The sequence below is a fragment of the Mus caroli genome, unplaced genomic scaffold (genome assembly GCF_978045245.1).
Source record: "Mus caroli unplaced genomic scaffold, Mus_caroli_1 scaffold_11, whole genome shotgun sequence".
Lineage (NCBI taxonomy): Eukaryota > Metazoa > Chordata > Mammalia > Rodentia > Muridae > Mus > Mus caroli.
The window spans coordinates 109,850,800-109,870,051 of NW_028227266.1; the positions used below are offsets into that span (position 1 = coordinate 109,850,800).

Consider the following 19,252-nt stretch of genomic DNA (forward strand, 5'->3'; position numbering starts at 1 on the left):
ATTTTTTTTTGTTATGATCTTTTCGGGGAAGATGTATAACAACAACAAAAACCCATTGTTTTTGAAATTGTGGCATAGTCTGTTATTGGAATAATAGCTTCTCCCAGAGACTTCAGGATCAGGGCTGAGAGTCTCCCAGTGGTAAAGTGCTTTTTTTTTTTTTTTTCTTTCATCATCACAAGGCTGTAGGTTTGCTTCCCAATAGTACAAACCAAACCAAACCAAACCAAACCAAACCAAACCAAACCAAACCAAACCAAAACTGCCTCAAAATGATTGGAATTTTTAATGTAAGAGACAGGATCCCTGACAGTTACTAAGGTCTGTTGTAGTTCCGTCTGTTTTTGAGAGAAGAGCTGGCACCCCTGTGCTTACTTGCTGCACAGGAAGCCTGGTTTGCTAATTTTTTAACTTCATGTTTATTTATTTTGCCTGTGTATGTGTGTCACATGGCATATATGTGGAGGTCAGAGGACAACTTGTTGAAGCTGGTTCTCCTGACATGTGGTTCCAGGGATTGAACTCAGTTCACCTAGCATCAGGCTTGACAGCAAGCATCTTTATTCTCTGAGCCATCTCTCCAGCCCCTCTGACAGTGTTTTCATGCACCCTTAGCTGTAACAACACAGACCTGTACTTGATTTTGTGTCATAAGCTGGCAAGTTACTAAATATAACATCCAGTGGTGATGAGTGGCAGCTGAAGATGACCAAACATTTTGGCTTGACATGCTGAATTAGCTAAGGAAGTCATTAACTGGCTTGTTTTCTTTGAGCCACTATTATGCTGGCAGATTGTCCAAGTTTATGGACTACCTAGTTTGCACTTAGAATGTTCATAGTGAAGTATAAAGAACATTCACAATAAGAAAATGCATTTCTCATCTGGAAGAGATATCTTTACCCTGTATCTCATGTTACCTCGGCCTAGATCAGCAGTATGACATTTATCTCAATGTCACGAAAGCAAACATTTCTGCACAGATCAACACAAGGGACTCTGATGTCTTCACCGACTTGGCAGTATAGTATCCTGACCCAGACAGGCCATTTGAACAAAGAGGCTGAGAGTCTTGACTGTTCAGTCATGTGGACAAGTCGAGTTACTTGGTGTCTGCCTTGACAGAATCAACTTCAAGCCTCAAACCAACTAGGAAGTTGACAGCGGCTGCAGTGGTGATTCCTGCAGTGTTAGCCACAGAGGCCTTTTAGAAACTGCTGCCTTTGTAACAGACATACGGGCTTCTTTACATGTAAGATAAGTAAGCATATAGAATCGTTTTTAAGTTGTGTATGTTGGAGGTGGTAGTTATGGATTATCAAACTTTACATCTCAGGATGTACTGTTTACATGAATACCAGCTACTCCTTTTTCTAAGGAAAATTACATTGTGGTGTGACGGGTTAAAAGTTTAAGCAATTTAAAATATATAATTCTATGATGTGATACAAAGTTGATCTTATTAGCAAAATTCATACTTTGGTTTGATCACATGCAGAAATCTTATAAGTGATAGTAATATATGATATGAATTTATATTGAGTGAGATCAATGATGATTTTTCAAAGACCATACACTGCTCTTAGAAAATGTGAACACTGTAACTGGTGGAAATAAAGTATATAGAGTGCTCCTTCCAAAAAAGAAAAGAAAATGCGTTTCTCCTATTGTTGAGGCTCTGACTCTACGTGAAGTAGTTTTCCTAGGACATCCAGTTACACTTTGCTGTTTTTAAGTATTTGCAGTGGCACAGTCTTACTACATAGGTTGTGATTATGGTCTGCTGGCTGTCTGTTAGTAACAGGACTGTCCTTTGTCCCCCTGGGAAAAGTGAATATATATATATATATATATATATATATATATATATATATATATACACACACACACATACATACATACATATACACACACATACCATCTTTTCAAAGTACTTTGTGTAAGCTTCAGAACCTACATTTTCGGCATTTCTCTTCTAAGGAGCATATGCCATGAATGTACTAACTTGGTCTAAGACACTGTCTGAGGGCTGGAGAGCCGGCTCAAGGGTTAAGAGTGCTTACTGTTCTTCAGAGGACCTGAGCTCGGTTCTCAGCATCTATGTTGGCTAGCTCACAACCATCTGTAACCCATATCCTGGGATCCATGCCCTCTTTGGCATGTGCACACATATGGCATATACACACAAATAAATGCACATAAACTAAATCCAAAAGAAGAATGCTGTCTTGAGCAGTGCCTATGTGAACTTTTAGTTTATCTACAGCATTGCTTTTGCTTTTGATAAGATGACTAAAGGAGGTGGACTTTTGCCACTTATAGCTTTCTCAGGGCAAGGAAGTGGGGAGGAGACTCAAGGAAGGTGCAGTGAAGGTCCCCACAGACATCCTCTGACTCTGTCCTAATAGGTTTCCTTTAGCTGCCCAGACACTCAGGTTAGACGAAGAGGCGATCCTCTAGTTCTTATACAGATCCACTGGTTAGTTCTATTCCAGAAGTTTGAGCTAGTTGTGGTATTGTGGATAGCACCAAATTACAAGTAGGTTTCCTTCTCAGAGTTTGTTTTTAGGAACCTGGAATATACTTACTGGTAGAAACAGGCGGGCACAAGGAGAGGTCAGAGAGAGTGATGTACTTGAGGCCACACTCCCCAGCCTTCCCTTCAGTGAGTCCACTACTAACCAACAAGAAGTAGATTGCATGTGCACGACTCTGTATCACATGTACTTTTGCTATTACTTTATGATGAGTTTCACTCTTAAAATTTCACTATGTGATCTCTAAAATTAACTTTCAATATTTATTTCCAGAATCATTCTTACAGTCACACCTATGGGACGAAGAGGCGATCCTCTAGTTCTTATAAAGATCCACTGGTTAGTTCTATTTCAGAAGTTTGAGCTAGTTGTGGTATTGTGGATAGCACCAAATTACAAGTAGGTTTCCTTCTCAGAGTTTCTTTTTAGGAACCTGGAATATACTTACTGGTAGAAACAGTGAAGTGTGTAATAGACCCTTTCACCTATGCGATTACACTGCAGAAGGAATGGGCTTTCCATTTCAGTCACTTTCCAAACATTTCTGTAGAGAGCAAACGCTACAGAAATGGGGTGCTCGGAACACCTCTTTCTCCTTAGTGTGCTGTTGGCAGAAATGCAGTCTCTAGCTCCCTGCCAGTTCTGGGATCCCATGGGAGCCTTGGGAGGGGGTAGCAGGAAGGGAAGAGGGAGAAAGAATGTAGCTGAAACAGATTATAGTGACCTTGGAGTGCAGGGGCACTGGCACCTTTGTGGCCAGCTGAGCTGAGGTGCCTGGCTGAGGAATGAGTGTCAATGACGGCAGAAGACAGGGCTAAGAGAGTGCAGGTGGGGTAGAGGCAGTGTCAGCGGTAGAGAGTGGAGGTTCTAGGCAGGGATGCCATACATGAGCTTACCTTCTACCTAGAGGGAGATTTGGGAAGGGATTTCTCTAACCCAATAATTTATAAAAGAGGTAATTAGACAGTAGCCCTAGGTTTTTCAGATCATTCTTAAATATAGAGTGAGAGTAACTCCATTATTTGCATTTCATTTTTATTTGAGGGTTTATCGTCTGCTCTTTAAAGTAATAAGAATTAGCAGAGTCTTTGTTTGAAGTAGCTGCCCTTTAATGCCCATCTTTTCTAAGAAACTGTAAACCATTGCTGCTTGTTCTTTGTTTGCTGTGAGCCGTTGCTCTAAAGGCCTTGCTCTGGAGAAGAAGGAGCCTGCACGGTATCAGATTTTGCCTGTGTGTTCAAGGTTTGTCTTGGTTGTGGTTGTATCAAAAACATGTAACCTAAGAAAACTGTTCAATTTTGCTTTTTGCAGAGTGGCCTCTACTTTGACCAGAGAAACTATAGCAGTCTTAGACATAGCAAACCTGCCTCTACCTACTATTCCCGGGTTTGTCTAAAGATTTTTGTTCTTGTGTATCTTAATACATCTCTAACCCCCCTTTTTGCATTTTTACTATTTGTAACTAATCTATGGATGGTTTGGATATATCAGTTTTGGTAATTGATTCATATAATCCTTCTTGAGTATGTCTACGGAGAGAACTATTAAATTGCCATGCTTGTAATGAAAATTTCAAACACAAAAAGATTTTGTGTAGTGAACATCACATTCTTACTACTTAGGTCATATATTTATTTCCTTAGTCACAGCAATCTTTGCCTGTTATCTATCATTCTGTTTTTTGTTTGTTTGGTTTGGTTTTTTAAGGCAGAGTATCACTATATATGTAGCCCAGGCTCAAACTCAAGAGTCCTCAGCCTCAGCCTCCCAGTAGTTGGCGCTACGGTCGGATCACTATGGCCAGCTTCTAGCTAGGCTTTGATCCATTGCAAAGTAAGCCTTAGACATCAGTACACGCACTACTAGCTACACTTTTTAAAAGTTTACATCTGAAAATATAAGCTACGTATAGGACGAGACGGATGTTATTATTTGTTAGAATATTAATATAATATTAGAATCTTGGTTTTCTTTTTTGTCTGTTTTATGTTTTTGCTTTTTATTTTTTTAAATTTGATTTTGAGACATGGTGTGTCTCTGTAGTTAAGGCTGGACATCCTACCTCAGCTACCCACATCACCATAGTCAGTTAGAAACTTTTCTTTTTTGACATTTAACTTTTTTTTTTTTTTTTTAATGTTTTTTCAAGACAGAGTTTCTTGATGTAGCACTGGCTGTCCTGGAACTCACTCTGTAAAGCAAGGTGGCCTTGAATCAGAGATCTGCCTCTCGAGTGTTGGGATTAAAGGCTGTGCTAAAACCGCCTGGCATTTTGTGGTACCTAGTGCATTACAACTATTGAGGAATGGGAGCAAATCTATGTGATAGAATAACTTATTCGCACATGCAAGGCTCTGGATTCAATTTCGAGCACTGAAAATGCTATCAACTTAAAACCTTGCTGCACACACAGTTTTTTCCCCGTTATTCTTGTTTGTCTAGGTTTAGGGGAAAAGAAACGGAAATTGTGTCTTAAGGGACAACAGGGAAAGAGATGTAATTTCTTTATAAAGAGTGCTTTTAGTGAGTGAACTCAGCTGGTGAGTGCAGCTTCTCTGGTTAACTAGTATTCTGTGTCCATGTATGTTTGGAAAGACAGGCTTTCAGATCTGTTTGAAAAATGTAGTGATAGCAGTAACTGAGGACTCGTTTACCTGAGTTTTTTATTACGTGGCCATGCCCACTGGGAGTCTCTCAATAAAGCATTGACAGTGCCTCAGGAGCCTCAGGTGACAGTTCTGAGGCCACCATTTGATACACTCCCAGTCTTCAGTACACTCCTGGGTCCTTGGCTCCCACCCTGCCAATAATTTTATAATACCAAAAGGTTGTAGACATATTGATGGACAACACTTAGAAGTGATTTTCTTTCTTACCTTTAACAGTTAGCATTCAAAAACTTTTTAGTGACTTTTTTCTTATTTCCTTTGTTTTTACACTACTTTAATTGCTTGGGCCCGACTAATGAGTTATGGAATCAAAAATCATAAGCTTAAAGTCTTCTGCTTGCATGATGGGGAGTGACTTCTCCTGCTGTTTTGTTTTGTTTTGTTTTCGCTTATTCCTGTTATTCTGCTTCTTACAGTCTTCTTCCCTGTGCAGTGAGCCGATGGGGACACCCAAGAGTCAGAGCAGGGTCAGTACTCTCTGAGGACGCAGTGCTGTCACAGATCCACTTGCCTTCTTTAGGTTTAATTAGCGCACTGTTTTCATAGGCCTCCCCTACTGTAACTTCTGGTCTGCTGAGGAGTGCCAGTCTGGTTTGTATTTCCTCCTTCCAGTGTGTGCTCTGCAATAGGGCCACTGTCAGGTGCTGAGTTGTGTGGCCTTCCTGCCATGTGCCCTGCAGTGTACGCTGCTTGTGCTTGGATATAAAACTCAGGGCATGAAAAATAATCCTGTTTTTCGCCAATGTAGAAGTGGATAACTTTTGGTAGCTTATAGTTAGAATCTGTTTCCTGTAAGGAGATGGACTCACCTGGGTCCTGCTACACTCCCATACTTTTCTTTGGTTAAGGCTATAACCCTCAGCTATGGCAGTCAATAATCTATTAAGCAAGCTGAATTAAAAGCATAACCAATAGCTTTGTGTGACATGCCAGTTGCTGGTGCTTTTATCGTTTGTTTTGTGGCCACTTCCAGACTGGAACCCCAGGAGTGCTTATACCAGTTTGCTTCCTCATGTTATAACGTGAGGGTAAAAGAAAATACTGCAGTGTTTTTTCTAACCAAGTATATTGATGAAGTTATAATGAAACTGGTACAGTGAATTGTGTATGTAAGTGAATATAAGACTATCCCTTGCATATTTTTGAATTATGAAGTTCCAAAATAATAAAGATATTTTCAAACCAACTTCAGTGCTAAACAGATAAGTAATATTCCTTTGTCCTTTAGGCATCTCTGTATGATGGCGGATTATATAACCCTTATGGTTCTCGAACTGTAAGTCTAAATGAGGAAGGAGGGAGGGGACGGGTACAGGAGGGGACAGGCCCTAGACTACAAGTCGTGACCCATTCATTCAGCCAGTTGTGAGAAGGGGACGACTCGAAGTTATGAGGTAGCATATGAGGGGAGTCTATAGAGAAACTCTTTGGGGTGTTTCCTCCCCATTTAAGGATGGGTGTGAGGTGGGGTGTCAGACCAAAGAAAAGCAGCTATTTTCACCGTGGGCATCAAGAGTTGAGTAGGGTCACTGTACTCCCAGCAGAGAAACTGAGCTAGCCGTTGTTGTAAAGCCTTTCTTCTTGGAAACTTTACAGCCGTCCGAATACAGTTCCTACTCATCCAGGGCAAGTTCCTCCAGAAGCAGTCCTGTGGTGAGCTAATGTCTGCATGCTTTAGCAATGTTGTAGTCGCTCTGCACTCACACTTTGGGATGGAGTGATGCGTTTCACCATCTTGTGCATGGATTATGTGCTCCTGAGGCCACACAAACCAAGTACTAACATGTGCTACCTGACTGTTCCTGTGTCAACCCACGTACTTGCTTGACTGAGTCTGCCACTGAGGCCATTGAATCGCCTTAAAGTTTTTGTATTGCCATTCATGAAAATTACTCTGTCTTTCAAGTACTGATACTCCTGTTGGGTGTGCTGCTCTTTGTGGAACGTTAAAGTTTATTTTGTAGTTTATGGGTAAGTAATGTTAGTAAATCCAGAGTAACATGGGACTTGTCCGTTCACATGCACACTTTCAGAGGTGTTTTGGACATGTATGTATGCTTTTCTTTTTTTTTTTTTTTTTTGGTTTTTCGAGACAGGGTTTCTCTGTATAGCCCTGGCTGTCCTGGAACTCACTCTGTAGACCAGGCTGGCCTCGAACTCAGAAATCCACCTGCCTCTGCCTCCCGAGTGCTGGGATTAAAGGCGTGCGCCACCACGCCCGGCTATGTATGCTTTTCATTTTGACCACAAATGGCTTCCTTTCCAGTATGTGTTATTCCTCTGTTTCTTAAGGTATCCTGTGTTAGTGCATTCAGATTTATAGCATCCTTTGTTTGACATTATTATTCTTAACAATAAGTTATGCCCCTTTTCAATTATTATCACTTTGAGATAGTTATATATTGTCAAATCTTTTTAATGTCAGTGTATTATCCCACAAAGGCATAGATATTATTTTAAAAATCATTTTAGTATTGATGGTCATTTAGGTGGTCAGACATTATCTGTGTATACACATGAACTGTGCATTCACATACAGAGGTCAGAGGTCAGTGTCAGGTGTCTTTGTCAGTTACTCCCGTAGAGTAACTGTTACTACCTTCCTTGTTTAAAGAGTCTCACTGAACCTGGAGATCACTGTTTTGGCTAGACTGGCTGGGTAGTGAGCCCAAGAGCCACTGTCCCCAGTGCACATACTTCTACCCTGGCTTTGACATGGATGCTAGGAGTCCAGATTAAGGCCACCATGCTTGCAGAGCAGACATTTTGCCCTTTGATGAACACACATTCTCTCTTTGCCTCTGTCTCTTTCTCTTCCTTGTACACGCACACATGTGCACAGAGTGTTTGTATACTCACACGTGTATCAGGAAATAATAGGCATTTAAGAGCATATGCATTGTTTAAAAATATTTACTTTGGATTTATGTGTATAAATGTTTTGCCTACATATATGTTTGTGCACCATGTGCATGCCTGTGCACTTGGAAGCTAGAAGAGGATATTATATCCTCTGGAGCTGTACTCAAAGGAGACTGAGCTACCATGTGGCTGTGGGAATCAAACCCTGGTCCTTGCAAGAACAGCAAGTGATCTTAACTGCTGAGCCAACTCTCCAGCCCTGTACTCCCTGAGGTGTGGTCTTTCTGTGTGGCTCTGGATGGTCTGGAGCTCACTGTGTAGACTACACAGCCTCAAACTCAGAGGTCCACTGGCCTCTGCCTCCCCAGTGCTGGGGTTAAAAGTGTGGGTCACCATGCTCAGAGCATATGTGTTTTAATATTGCTATCTATGCCCATATATTGACAACCAAAAAGACTATACTAATTTACATTCCCAAAGCAAATGATTTCTTTAGGTATACTGTATTGTTATCCTTACAGATTATCCCAATTGGAGAAATTATTAATTATTAATAATCATTAAGATTACTTTATAGCAGGTAAAATATGAGTTTTCTGGGCTTTCTTTTATGTTTATGTTTGTAGTTATGGCCATGAGTCACAGCTCTCAGAGATACCATTCCTGTACATAATAAAAACTAACGTGTGTGTGTGTGTGTGTGTGTGTGTTTGCTTAGGGATAAAGGCTCTTTCACAGAAGATGGACGTTTCCTTTTAACCCACTGTATACTCAAATTCTACTTGGCAGTTTTCAGACCTGTTGACATTTTTAATATGCCAAACACAGTAGCCTTCCTGCAAAAGATTTTAATGGCACACTTTCAAAAACAAATTCGTGTAGATCCTTGTTCTTGTGAGCTGGCTAGATTCTATTTCATTTGCAATTTGGGTTCAGAATTTCTACCATAGTGATGCCAGAATGGCATCTTAATGACATCAGAATGGAGATAGGCTACTTACTTGTACCAAAGATGAGTTCTGCCAATGCAGTGGGAAGAACACAGCCCTGTGAAGGGGATAACAGTACCAGCACTGCTAGCTGCACAGGAAATGAGTCACCGCCTCGGAGCTTTGCTGGTAGGAACCTCTGTGACATATGTTACTTTATATTAAAACATCATTTTTTTTCTTTCCTAAATTGAAATCTTAAGTGTATTTATTGACTTTTCAAGGATCACACAGATCTTCAAGTCTTCCCTAACTAGTTCTGTCTAGTTTACTCACACTCTCACCATCGTTAAACTTAAATAAGAGCTGGCGTTTTACACAATTCGCAGTGCTTTGGGGAAGCATCTTGGTTCTTAAGGATAGTTCACTATGCCCTGTAGCAGCTTATCTCCTTAATGCTGCACCACGGCTCCTGCCAATTGCAGTGCTAATGGACAGTGGCCTCCTGAACTGTCCCATGTGTTTACAGTCTGTGAGACCCAGAGAGAAACTGAATCTGTTTTACTTTTTGTAGCCCATCGATGATGATACCGCAAGCATTGTGTCTTCTGATCGTGCCAGTCGTGGGCGAAGGGAGAGTGTGGTGAGCATGGTCTGCGTGCAAACAAACATAGCTTTTACATGACAACAGTGTATGCTTCTGTGAAATTTGCCGCAAAGTAAATTTGACAGAGAGCATTTTCCTTTCAGCTTCAGTGAGCAGCTTGCTTTGTAAAGTGGTCTTGAGACTGAGTCATAGATTCACATGTTTTATGTACAAGTCCTTTATTGAAAAACTTTCATTTTATTTTTTGTTTCCTTATGCATACCTATTTATCTGTTTATTTTCCAAAACGAGTCTCTCAAATGAGAGTCACACTCGTACCATCATATGGTACTTGTAACGGAATCCAGGGTGTGGCCACCTGCTGCCGCCTGTATGTTAAGTTGAGCCAGTGCCTGTCCAAATCTTCAGACTGTGAACTTTGTTATCTGTTGATGGCAAGATTTTAAAACATCAGTTCAGACGTTTACCCAACTAATCACTGTAGACGCTGTAATAGCTTCATGCTATTATTTAAAGAAGTTGGAAATTTTCCTGAGTGACATTTTGTTCTCTATAAGGAAATGCTGTGGAAATTATAGAGTAGAAGTTGGTTTGTCATGTTGGAGTTAGAACAAAGAAACCTATGAAGCTGTAATTCCTTCCAGAAAAGTAGTCCATTTAGTGCGAGCTGAATTAATGTGGATGGTTATAAACCCACAGTTCTCATAGAAAAGGCAGCACCACATGTTTATGTGAGATAAATCATCTAATTAAAGCCCGTGTGACCCATCCCTCAGCAGAGCATGTAATGCTTCCTCTCACGGCTGAAGTAGAAGTCACAGCACCTGAAAGCACCTTGGATGAAGCGTAATGGAAAGGGTAGGAGCTGTCCAGTGATGCTGCCGGGCTTGCCTCCACCTCGGCTGCCTCTTAGTTGTTTCTGTAGAGTAGAGATCTTATGACTGTCTACTTTGTTGTTAGGCTTAATATATGTATTCAGTGAATAACTATGGAATGTAACTTTCAAACTTCTAAAGTAGTAGGTGTTAATAAATATTAGTATATATAAACCAAGTTGTAATACTATTTTAAAGAATAAAAATACCATTGCTTGATCCTGTGGGCCTTTAGCAGACTTCGTACTTTTAAGAGTATTTTGTCTCTATGGATGGGTTTCTGAATTCACTTTTTGGTGAGGAGTTTTAAAGCAAGGCAAACAATTTAAGAATAACTGATGAAGCCAGAGGGTAGTAGTGCACACCTTTAATCCTAGCACTTGGGAGGGAGAGGTAGGCACATCTCTGAGTTTGAGGCCAGCCTTATCTACAGAGTGAGTTCCAGACATCCAAGGCTACCCTAAGAAACCTTGTCTCAAAACAGACAGACAGGCAGACAGACAGAATAACTGGTGAGTGGGGACAGGCACTTGATTGGTGTTAATGGAGTGAGTGCCTGTTATACCTGAGGCACTGTGTTAAGTGCTTGGAGTAACGTGCCAAACCAAGGAGAACAGATCTCTGAGCTTGTCTCCTATTAAAGACATAGAGATAAACTAGTGAAGGAGGAACACAGATGGAAGACAGCTCACAGTGTGAGGAGAAGGCAGGTGCATATGATGGAGCTCCTTAGGGTGGATATGGGAGAGTGACCATGGAAGAGTCTTCAGAGACAGTGACAGCTCATTCAAGAGGCTCAGCTGTTAGAAGAGCAAGAGAAGGGACTTTCCAGGCTAGTCTTCATTATTTTGTTCAACAATTCCTGATGTAATGACATGTGAAAAAGGAATTGTGGAAATTAAGCATTGCCAGGGTTGATAGCTATAATGAGTTATAATATTGTAAACTATGGTAGAGGTCTGATAATAGCCTGGAACACTGCCCTCCCCAGTTGAAGGTTCCCAGGGCCTTCATCGTGCAAGGTTTGCTTGTCATGAACTCAGGCAGAGAATGGTCTCTGTATCACAGAATTGCACTGGATGCTCAGAAGGCTTGTTTTAGGAGTTGTGACTTCACTTAGGTATCTCTTCTTTTTTGCTTTTTGAAATAAGTTAATTGTAAAAGTTTTCTCATTTCACTATACTTCATCAAACATCATATTAAAACAAGCGCACACTTTCCTGGTTTTAGCTAGTGTTCTTCTCCCTTTCTGACTTTAAAGTGTTTCATTTTCTCTAACTGAAAGGTTTCTGCTGCCGATTACTTTAGTCGCTCCAATCGTAGGGGAAGCGTTGTCTCTGAGGTGGATGATGCCGGCATCTCAGACTTGACCAGCGTGAGTGTACTGCATGGGTTGTGTTGTTGCAGGCATGTGACTAACAGCTTCTATAGTAGTTTGTTTTTTTGTTTTTTTTTTGTTTTGTTTTGTTTTTTCTTTTTTTTTTTTTTTTTTTTAGTGATTGTTATATATATATTTTTTGATTTTTAATATTTTTATTACATATTTTCCTCAATTACATTTCCAATGCTATCCCAAAAGTCCCCCATAGCGCCCCCCACTTCCCTACCCACCCATTCCCATTCTTTTGGCCCTGGCATTCCCCTATATTGGGGCATATAAAGTTTGCAAGTCCAATGGGCCTCTCTTTCCATTGATGGCCGACTAGGTCATCTTTCGATACATATGCAGCTAGAGACAAGAGCTCCGGGGTTCTGGTTAGTACATCATGTTGTTCCAACAATAGGGTTGCAGGTCGCTTTAGCTCCTTGGGTACTTTCTCTAGCTTCTCCATTGGGAGCCCTGTGATACATCCAATAGCTGACTGTGAACATCCACTCCTGTGTTTGCTAGGCCCCGGCATCGTCTCACAAGAGACAGCTATATTTGGGTCCTTTCAGCAAAATCTTGCTAGTGTATGCAATGGTGTCAGCGTTTAGAAGCTGATTATGGGATGGATCCCTGGATACGGCAGTCTCTAAATGGTCCATCCTTTCATCACAGCTACGAACTTTGTCTCTGTAACTCCTTCCCTGGGTGTTTTGTTCCCAATTCTAAGAAGGTGCACAGTGTCCACACTTTGGTCTTCATTCTTCTTGAGTTTCATGCGTTTATCAAATTGTATCTTATATCTTGGGTATCCTAAGTTTTGGGCTAATATCCACTTATCAATGAATACATATTGTGTGAGTTCTTTTGTGATTGTGTTACTTCACTCAAGATGATGCCCTCCAGGTCCATCCATTTGGCTAGGAATTTCATAAATTCATTCTTTTTAATAGCTGAGTAGTACTCCATTGTGTAAATGTACCATAATTTCTGTATCCATTCCTCTGTTGAGGGACATCTGGGTTCTTTCCAGCTTCTGGCTATTATAAATAGGGCTGCTATGAACATAGTGGAGCATGTGTCCTTTTTACCGGTTGGGACATCTTCTGGATATATGCCCAGGAGAGGTATTGCTGGATCCTCCGGTAGTACTATGTCCAATTTTCTGAGGAACCGCCAGACTGATTTCCAGAGTGGTTGTACAAGCTTGCAATCCCACCAACAATGGAGGAGTGTTCCTCTTTCTCCACATCCTCACCAGCATCTGCTGTCACCTGAATTTTTGATCTTAGCCATTCTGACTGGTGTGAGGTGGAATCTCAGGGTTGTTTTGATTTGCATTCGAGACAGGGTTTCTCTGTATCGCCCTGGCTGTCCTGGAACCCACTCTGTAGACCAGGCTAGCCTCGAACTCAGAAATCCTCCTGCCTCTACCTCCCGAGTGCTGGGATTAAAGGTGTGCCACCACACCCGGCTCTATAGTAGTTATTTTTAAAGTTAGGAATCGAATTAACTCCTTAGACATTTACTTGTGCACATAACATGAAATATAAGTATTTTGGGATATGTTTGTTAAAGTGTGTTTAAAAATACTTTTCCTCTTACCCTGTGGCATCCCCCCACAGCTCCTAAGCATTTTCGGTGAGTCCCAGTATCAATGCTTATTGTGTTTGGGATATTTTTCACTATTCTTTTTTCTGAATTATTCCAGAGCCAATCCATTTACACCATGTCATTTCCTAATAATCAGTTTGGCATGCACACCTAACCATTCATCCCTAAGGAAATACGTGCTTTCCTAACACCCCCTCATGCCTAGCCCATGTTCAGACGCTTCTGGTTCACTTCTTGCCCCCTTTTTGGTTTTGATAAAGCAATAAAGTGATAGTTAGACTTTAAAAGCTGAATAATAAAATGTTTCTTAGTAAAATGCCACTGATTTTATGTTTTAAAATGGACTCTATGGCACCCTTCCTAGTGGTTCCCAGCTGTGGGGACTGCATAGAGGCAGAGTGTCCATGGCAACACTGGGTACATAGCGGTTAGGTACATTGTGACCTGTCTTCTGAGCTCATCTCTCCAGGGCCTCAGCCCCAGCCCTGTGGAGGGGATGAGAGGTGGCAGTTGTTCTGGAAATGCAAAGATTGGGTTTTATTAGCACTTCACTTATGGTATGAAGTAGCTATTCCTGAACTATTTTAATCCTAAAAATAATTTCAATTATTTTAATTGCAGTCCTAATTATTCCACATTCCTACTTCTTAAATCTGGCTGTACAGCAGTCTCATCTTGCTGTGGATTGAACCAAGGATTTTGTCCACATATGAAATTAAAAGGTGGTTTCTCAGTTATTCTCTGAGATGTTGTCCATTTTATTAACCTGCTTGGTAACCTCATTTTCATATTAAGATTTTAATTTATTTTGTGTATGTGTGTTGGTGTGACATTGGCATGGAGCACGTGTGTGGGTCAGAGGACAGCTCACAGGAGTTGTTCTCCTTTCACATAGTCCTGTGGAGTGAACCCAGGTCATGATGGTGAGTGGTGAGTGCCTACCTGGTGAGCGAGCTGTGCCATTGGTCCACTAGCTCCTGCTTTTCCCCTACAAATATGATTGAATTTACTCTATGTACCTGCTCTCTCCATAGCTTCATTTCTGCCAATCTCACTATTTATGATACCTGAATTAGTGGTTCTATCCCCTGTATATTCAGTTCTTGGCAATTTGCTTTAGTGATTATGTAGAAATGAAGAGCTTTACAATTTGTCTCTTCCTGACTCTTTTAATTAAATAACTAATATAAGCAAAAGCTTGTCTAGTATGGGGCTTTCCAAGTATTCTTGTTCTTTTACAGACTGAGGCCATTGCATTTTGCATTTTCAGTGCCTATAAAACACAGTTACTTTTGCCTTCTGATGATGTCCTCTAAACAAGCAGCTCTCTCTAAGAGCTTCTGCTTCCGTTCACCTCACTGAAGCAGATGAAAGGGGATTCATATCGGTCCATTCTTCACTGGCCCCAGCTTTGCCTTTGAAAGATGTTTTCCAGCTGCTGTGTGTGGGCACACTGTATGGAAAAGGTGCCAGCCAGTTCTACAAAACTACAGGGTTCATATGTTGTAACCTCTTGTCTTGTTCTGTGGGTCAGGCTAGAATAAAGGAAAATAAAAAGAGTAAAATGTGCTGACTTATTCATTGCATCTGCTTTTGAAGGAGATCCTTTGCCAGGATTATTTCAGGAAATTATTAAAGTCATTGTTTACTTTCCTTCTATGGTTATGGAATCAGATCCACTTTCTGTGTTTTTTATGTTTTACATTTAAACAACTTTTAGATAACCTTATTTTTAGGTTGAGTATTCTTAGTAGAAAAACTAAAAAAAAAAAAAAATCCATTTTGTTCTAAAATATAAAGGCTGTTGAATATTAACGTGTTCTATAAGCTGGGTTGCCGTCAGTTCAGTTACACTAAAAATAATATATAAAATTAACTTTAACTGTTATATATAAAGTATGAAATACAGGTGTATTCTATGTTTAGATTTGGGTACCATCTCTCCAAGAGATAAAATTATTTCCACAATTGAAAAATAAATCCTAAATTTGAAACACTTTTTTCCCAAAGTATTTCAAATGAAGGACATTTATTAGAAGTTAATGGGTGATTGTGATTCAGTGAGTACATTTAACAAACCACACTGTAAGCATTTTACTTATTTTTATACCTTGAGCATGATTAAATTTTACTGCATTTGAAACCCATGTCAGAGTTTGGCAGGTCCTTTCAGCCTTCACTGTAAACACTGCTTGTCATTGCAGTCCCCTTTCATAGACAGCGTGAGCCTCGGAAGGGAGCCTGACAGAGTCTCTGGCTGAGCCACTGCAGCCAAGCATGGCTGCTGTGTGCTGGCTTAACGATTCCTCAGGTTTGGCTGATAATCAGTTTGGGTTGTGACACTGAGTTTGTCAGAATACAGTGAGCACTATAGTCAGTGTTGTGGTGCTCCAGTGATGCAGCCTCTGTATGTACGCTATTCCACAGTGATGCAGCCTCTGAGATGTAGGCTATTCCACAGTGATGCTCTGGTAAAAGTGGGTGAGTTTGGGGGTCATGTTTATAAGAAAGGTAATATGAAGAAGGATTTCAGATGGACTAGACTATTTTAATTTTGAATATTTCTTTTCTCATTAATGAAATAATAGCAGAAATGAGTTAGAAAAATAAGGCAGTTTATAAAGATACCCTTCTTGACTTTGAATGATATTAGCCATTGTTCAGTGCTTTTCACCAGAGCAGATTGAGAGGGAATGTCTTCATATAGAGCAGACACTGGCAATATTGAGAGTCCAGCTGTCATCACTTGCTTATTGTGTGACATTTGATGTTATTTTTAAATAAATCTAAATAAATTAAAATGATTTCCTTTTGAAAATATTACAGCAAGAAAGGACCCAAAAATACATCAAGCCCCAGCATTTGCATCACTAACAGAGTACTAACTGAGTAAAAGGTCTTTGTCAAACATGACAACTGGGTAATAGAAAACACTCTAAAACCTTTCAAATGCGAGGACATTGGAGTCAAGTCATTGAGCAAAAGCGAACAGAATGGTGTTTTAGTCATCAGCTGGAGAAAGTTTCCAAGTCCCTACCTAGATGGGCTGAGAAGGTTGACCTCACAGTTCAGGGCTAGGGATATTTTATTTTTGTTTAAAGTTGATGTTACCTTTTCAGTGTGGTTAATAGTATATGCAAACAAATGTGTATGCTGTAGTTCATGAATCATGTTCAGATCCTCTGAATTTTTTCCCTTAGCTAAGTTAGACTTTTGGAGTAGGTCTATAAGGACTTCCCTTCTTGCAGCAGGTCTGGGAGGCCAGAGACAGGTTAGTCTGACAGGCATGTCACATGTTGAGGTGACTTGCCACAGTGAAGCTATTAAAACAAGAAAGTCTTGTGAGGACAGGTGGGTGTAGTGTTTCTGAGTCCTTACACACTAGTTGCTGGTCCATGTTCTTGAAGTACAGACAGTCTATGTAGACACAAGGCTTGCATGACAGCGATCAGACAACAAATAAGCAGATGAGTGTAATAGTGTGGGAATCAGACATTCTATGAAGGAAAGAGAAGTGGGGGGAAGGAGCTCAAGAATGTGGCTGTGACGTTGTTAAGATTTTGAGAGGCTTGGGGTGATTGCCCTTTGTAGAGCAGGGCTTGGTGTGGAGAAAGGCCAATTTTTCTACCCTTGTATTCTTTGAGTTTGCTGTGTAAAAAGAAAAAGGTTTTATAATCCTTTTTGTCATTAAATAGTTTTATGCATTATTCTGTATCTTAATAATGCTTACATTTTGTATTGACGTTTGCAGTGTTCACAATGAGGTTTGTATGTAGTTTTCTCTAATGTATTTTAAATACCATGAAAAAAAATCTGTCTAAACAATCTAAAATTTCGAATCTATGCTGCTTGATTTTTGCTGATCTTCTTTAGGATGTGGACTAAAAGTTCTTGATGCTTTGTCATAGCTTTTATTCTAGTTTTAATGTGTTTACTTTGGTTCCACACATCACTGAACTTAGAATGCGCCATTGAGTTTGCTCCTCTCCCCCCAAAACAAGTCAACAATGCTGAGCGTCTTCTTGATTTTTATCTCTATTTTTTTTTCTAGTTGGATGAAAAATCTGACAAACAGTATGCTGAAAATTACACAAGAGTGAGTATAAAGTTCTTGATGGATGGAGCTCTCGGGGTCAGCCCCATGCTTCCTGTGACTCTTTCACTCTGTTCAGCACAATTGGCTGACAGAGTGGTTCTTCCCTTCGTCTATTTCCTGTCCTTGACCCCTCGAAATTCCTGCAGCCTTAGATCATGTGAAAGTCCTACATGGAGAGAAGAGTGCGTTTATTTCACTGGCCGTCATCCTAAAGCTCTTGGCTGTGGCTTTGGTTTGCAGTCTCTGAAACTGACATTGAGAAGCCATTAGACACGAAAACCAAGCATCTAGGAATAGACCAACAAACTCATCCTTTTGATTTTTCTTCTTATAGCTAAATCACTTCTATAAGGAAACTAGGATAGCTTCCTTGTGGAGGAGTGCCTCTGCAGTAAAGGTTCTTTTTCATAAACATCTTTTGTTGGTTGTTCTTTTGTTTTTTTGAGACAGGATTTCTCTGTTAGGAACTTGCTCTGTCGACCAGGCTGGCCTCAAATTCACGGAGATCAGCCTGCCTCTGCCTCTCAAGTGCTGGGATTAAAGTCATATGCCACCACCATCCAGCTTTAAAACATATTTTTAGGAAGTCAGGAAAATGTTGTGTTAAATTTTATAATGCAAAGCAGAATTATAAGTCTATGTGATTTTAATTTTTTTCAGCCACACTCTAGAAAAAACAATCAATTTAAATAATATTCAACTCAATAGTCAAGCAATATATTTCAATATAGCATCAACATAAATGTTTTGTTTTGTGATATTTGAGTTAGGGTCTTTGTATGTAGCCTGGCCTTAGTTATTGCAGCAGCCAATGACACTGCACCAACATGACTGGTGCATTTTGTCCACAGTTTTTTCTGCAGAAAGCCTTCAAAGTCTGGTACACATTTTCTACTTATATCTCACTGGAATCAGCCACATTTCAAGTGCTTTCACAGGGCTCTCCACAAGTTTTCTAGATAGGACAGTTTTCTTCTGTTTATTAGTCAACAGTGTGGCTTTGGGAAGAGCAGTCTAAATGCATGTTCTTGCTTTTAGCCAAAAATAGTTCATCTTTCTTAGCAAAGGTGAGATGCTTAAGCAGTGTTAGGAACCAAGGTAGGGAAGCACTAATAAGACATTAGTTCTGAAACGGCTGTTAGCCTGACAGCTCACCCGTGTTTGAGACCAGCATGGGTTGCAATTGGTCCCTATTGACTGCATTATTAGAATGTTCATCCAAGGCTCTTTATTGCCCCACTGCTCTGCCCCTTGCTTCATCTTCACAGCAAACATCTGAAGACACAGCTCACAAGTGCCATTTCTTTTTCCTTTTTCAGCCTTCATCTCGAAATTCTGCCTCGGCTACAACGCCTCTAAGTGGGAACTCATCCAGACGGGGTAGTGGGGACACCAGCAGCTTAATAGACCCAGACACCTCATTAAGTGAACTGCGGGTAAGCACAGTCTGCCTGCCTATGCAAAGCAGCTTTGGTGTTTTGGTAGTCCGTGGAGCTTTTAACATTTCATGTGACTTACGAGGAACAAAGTAGGGTTTCTGTAAAGACATGGGCATCAGAGCTCAGAAACCTTACCTGGATGTTTCAGAGCTGAGAGGAGTGGATTAGATTATTCTTTCTTCAGTTCTCTCTTCTGAAGGTTTGATGCCATTGCAATGGGTTCTGCTAGTGCCAAACAGTTATGTGATCCATATGAAA

At 40.4% G+C, this 19,252-nt stretch overlaps 1 protein-coding gene across 16 annotated transcripts in view; it reads left to right on the forward strand.

Moving 5' to 3' along the window:
• Lrrfip2 (LRR binding FLII interacting protein 2) overlaps positions 1 to 19,252 on the forward strand; it is a 106,280-nt gene that overhangs the window by 53,898 nt on the left and 33,130 nt on the right. For 8 of the 16 annotated variants that reach the window (XM_085828088.1, XM_085828089.1, XM_021171482.3 and 5 more), the window contains 2 exons: positions 17,511 to 17,555; positions 18,875 to 18,991. In XM_085828088.1, coding sequence (XP_085684214.1) covers positions 17,511 to 17,555; positions 18,875 to 18,991 — 162 coding nt within the window. Of the gene's footprint in view, positions 1 to 2,810; positions 2,877 to 3,848; positions 3,924 to 5,622; positions 5,674 to 5,752; positions 5,798 to 6,434; positions 6,483 to 6,802; positions 6,860 to 9,571; positions 9,641 to 11,764; positions 11,855 to 17,510; positions 17,556 to 18,874; positions 18,992 to 19,252 lie in introns of all 16 variants that reach the window. The other 8 variants (XM_029481647.2, XM_085828085.1, XM_085828086.1 and 5 more) reach the window with 3 other exon arrangements.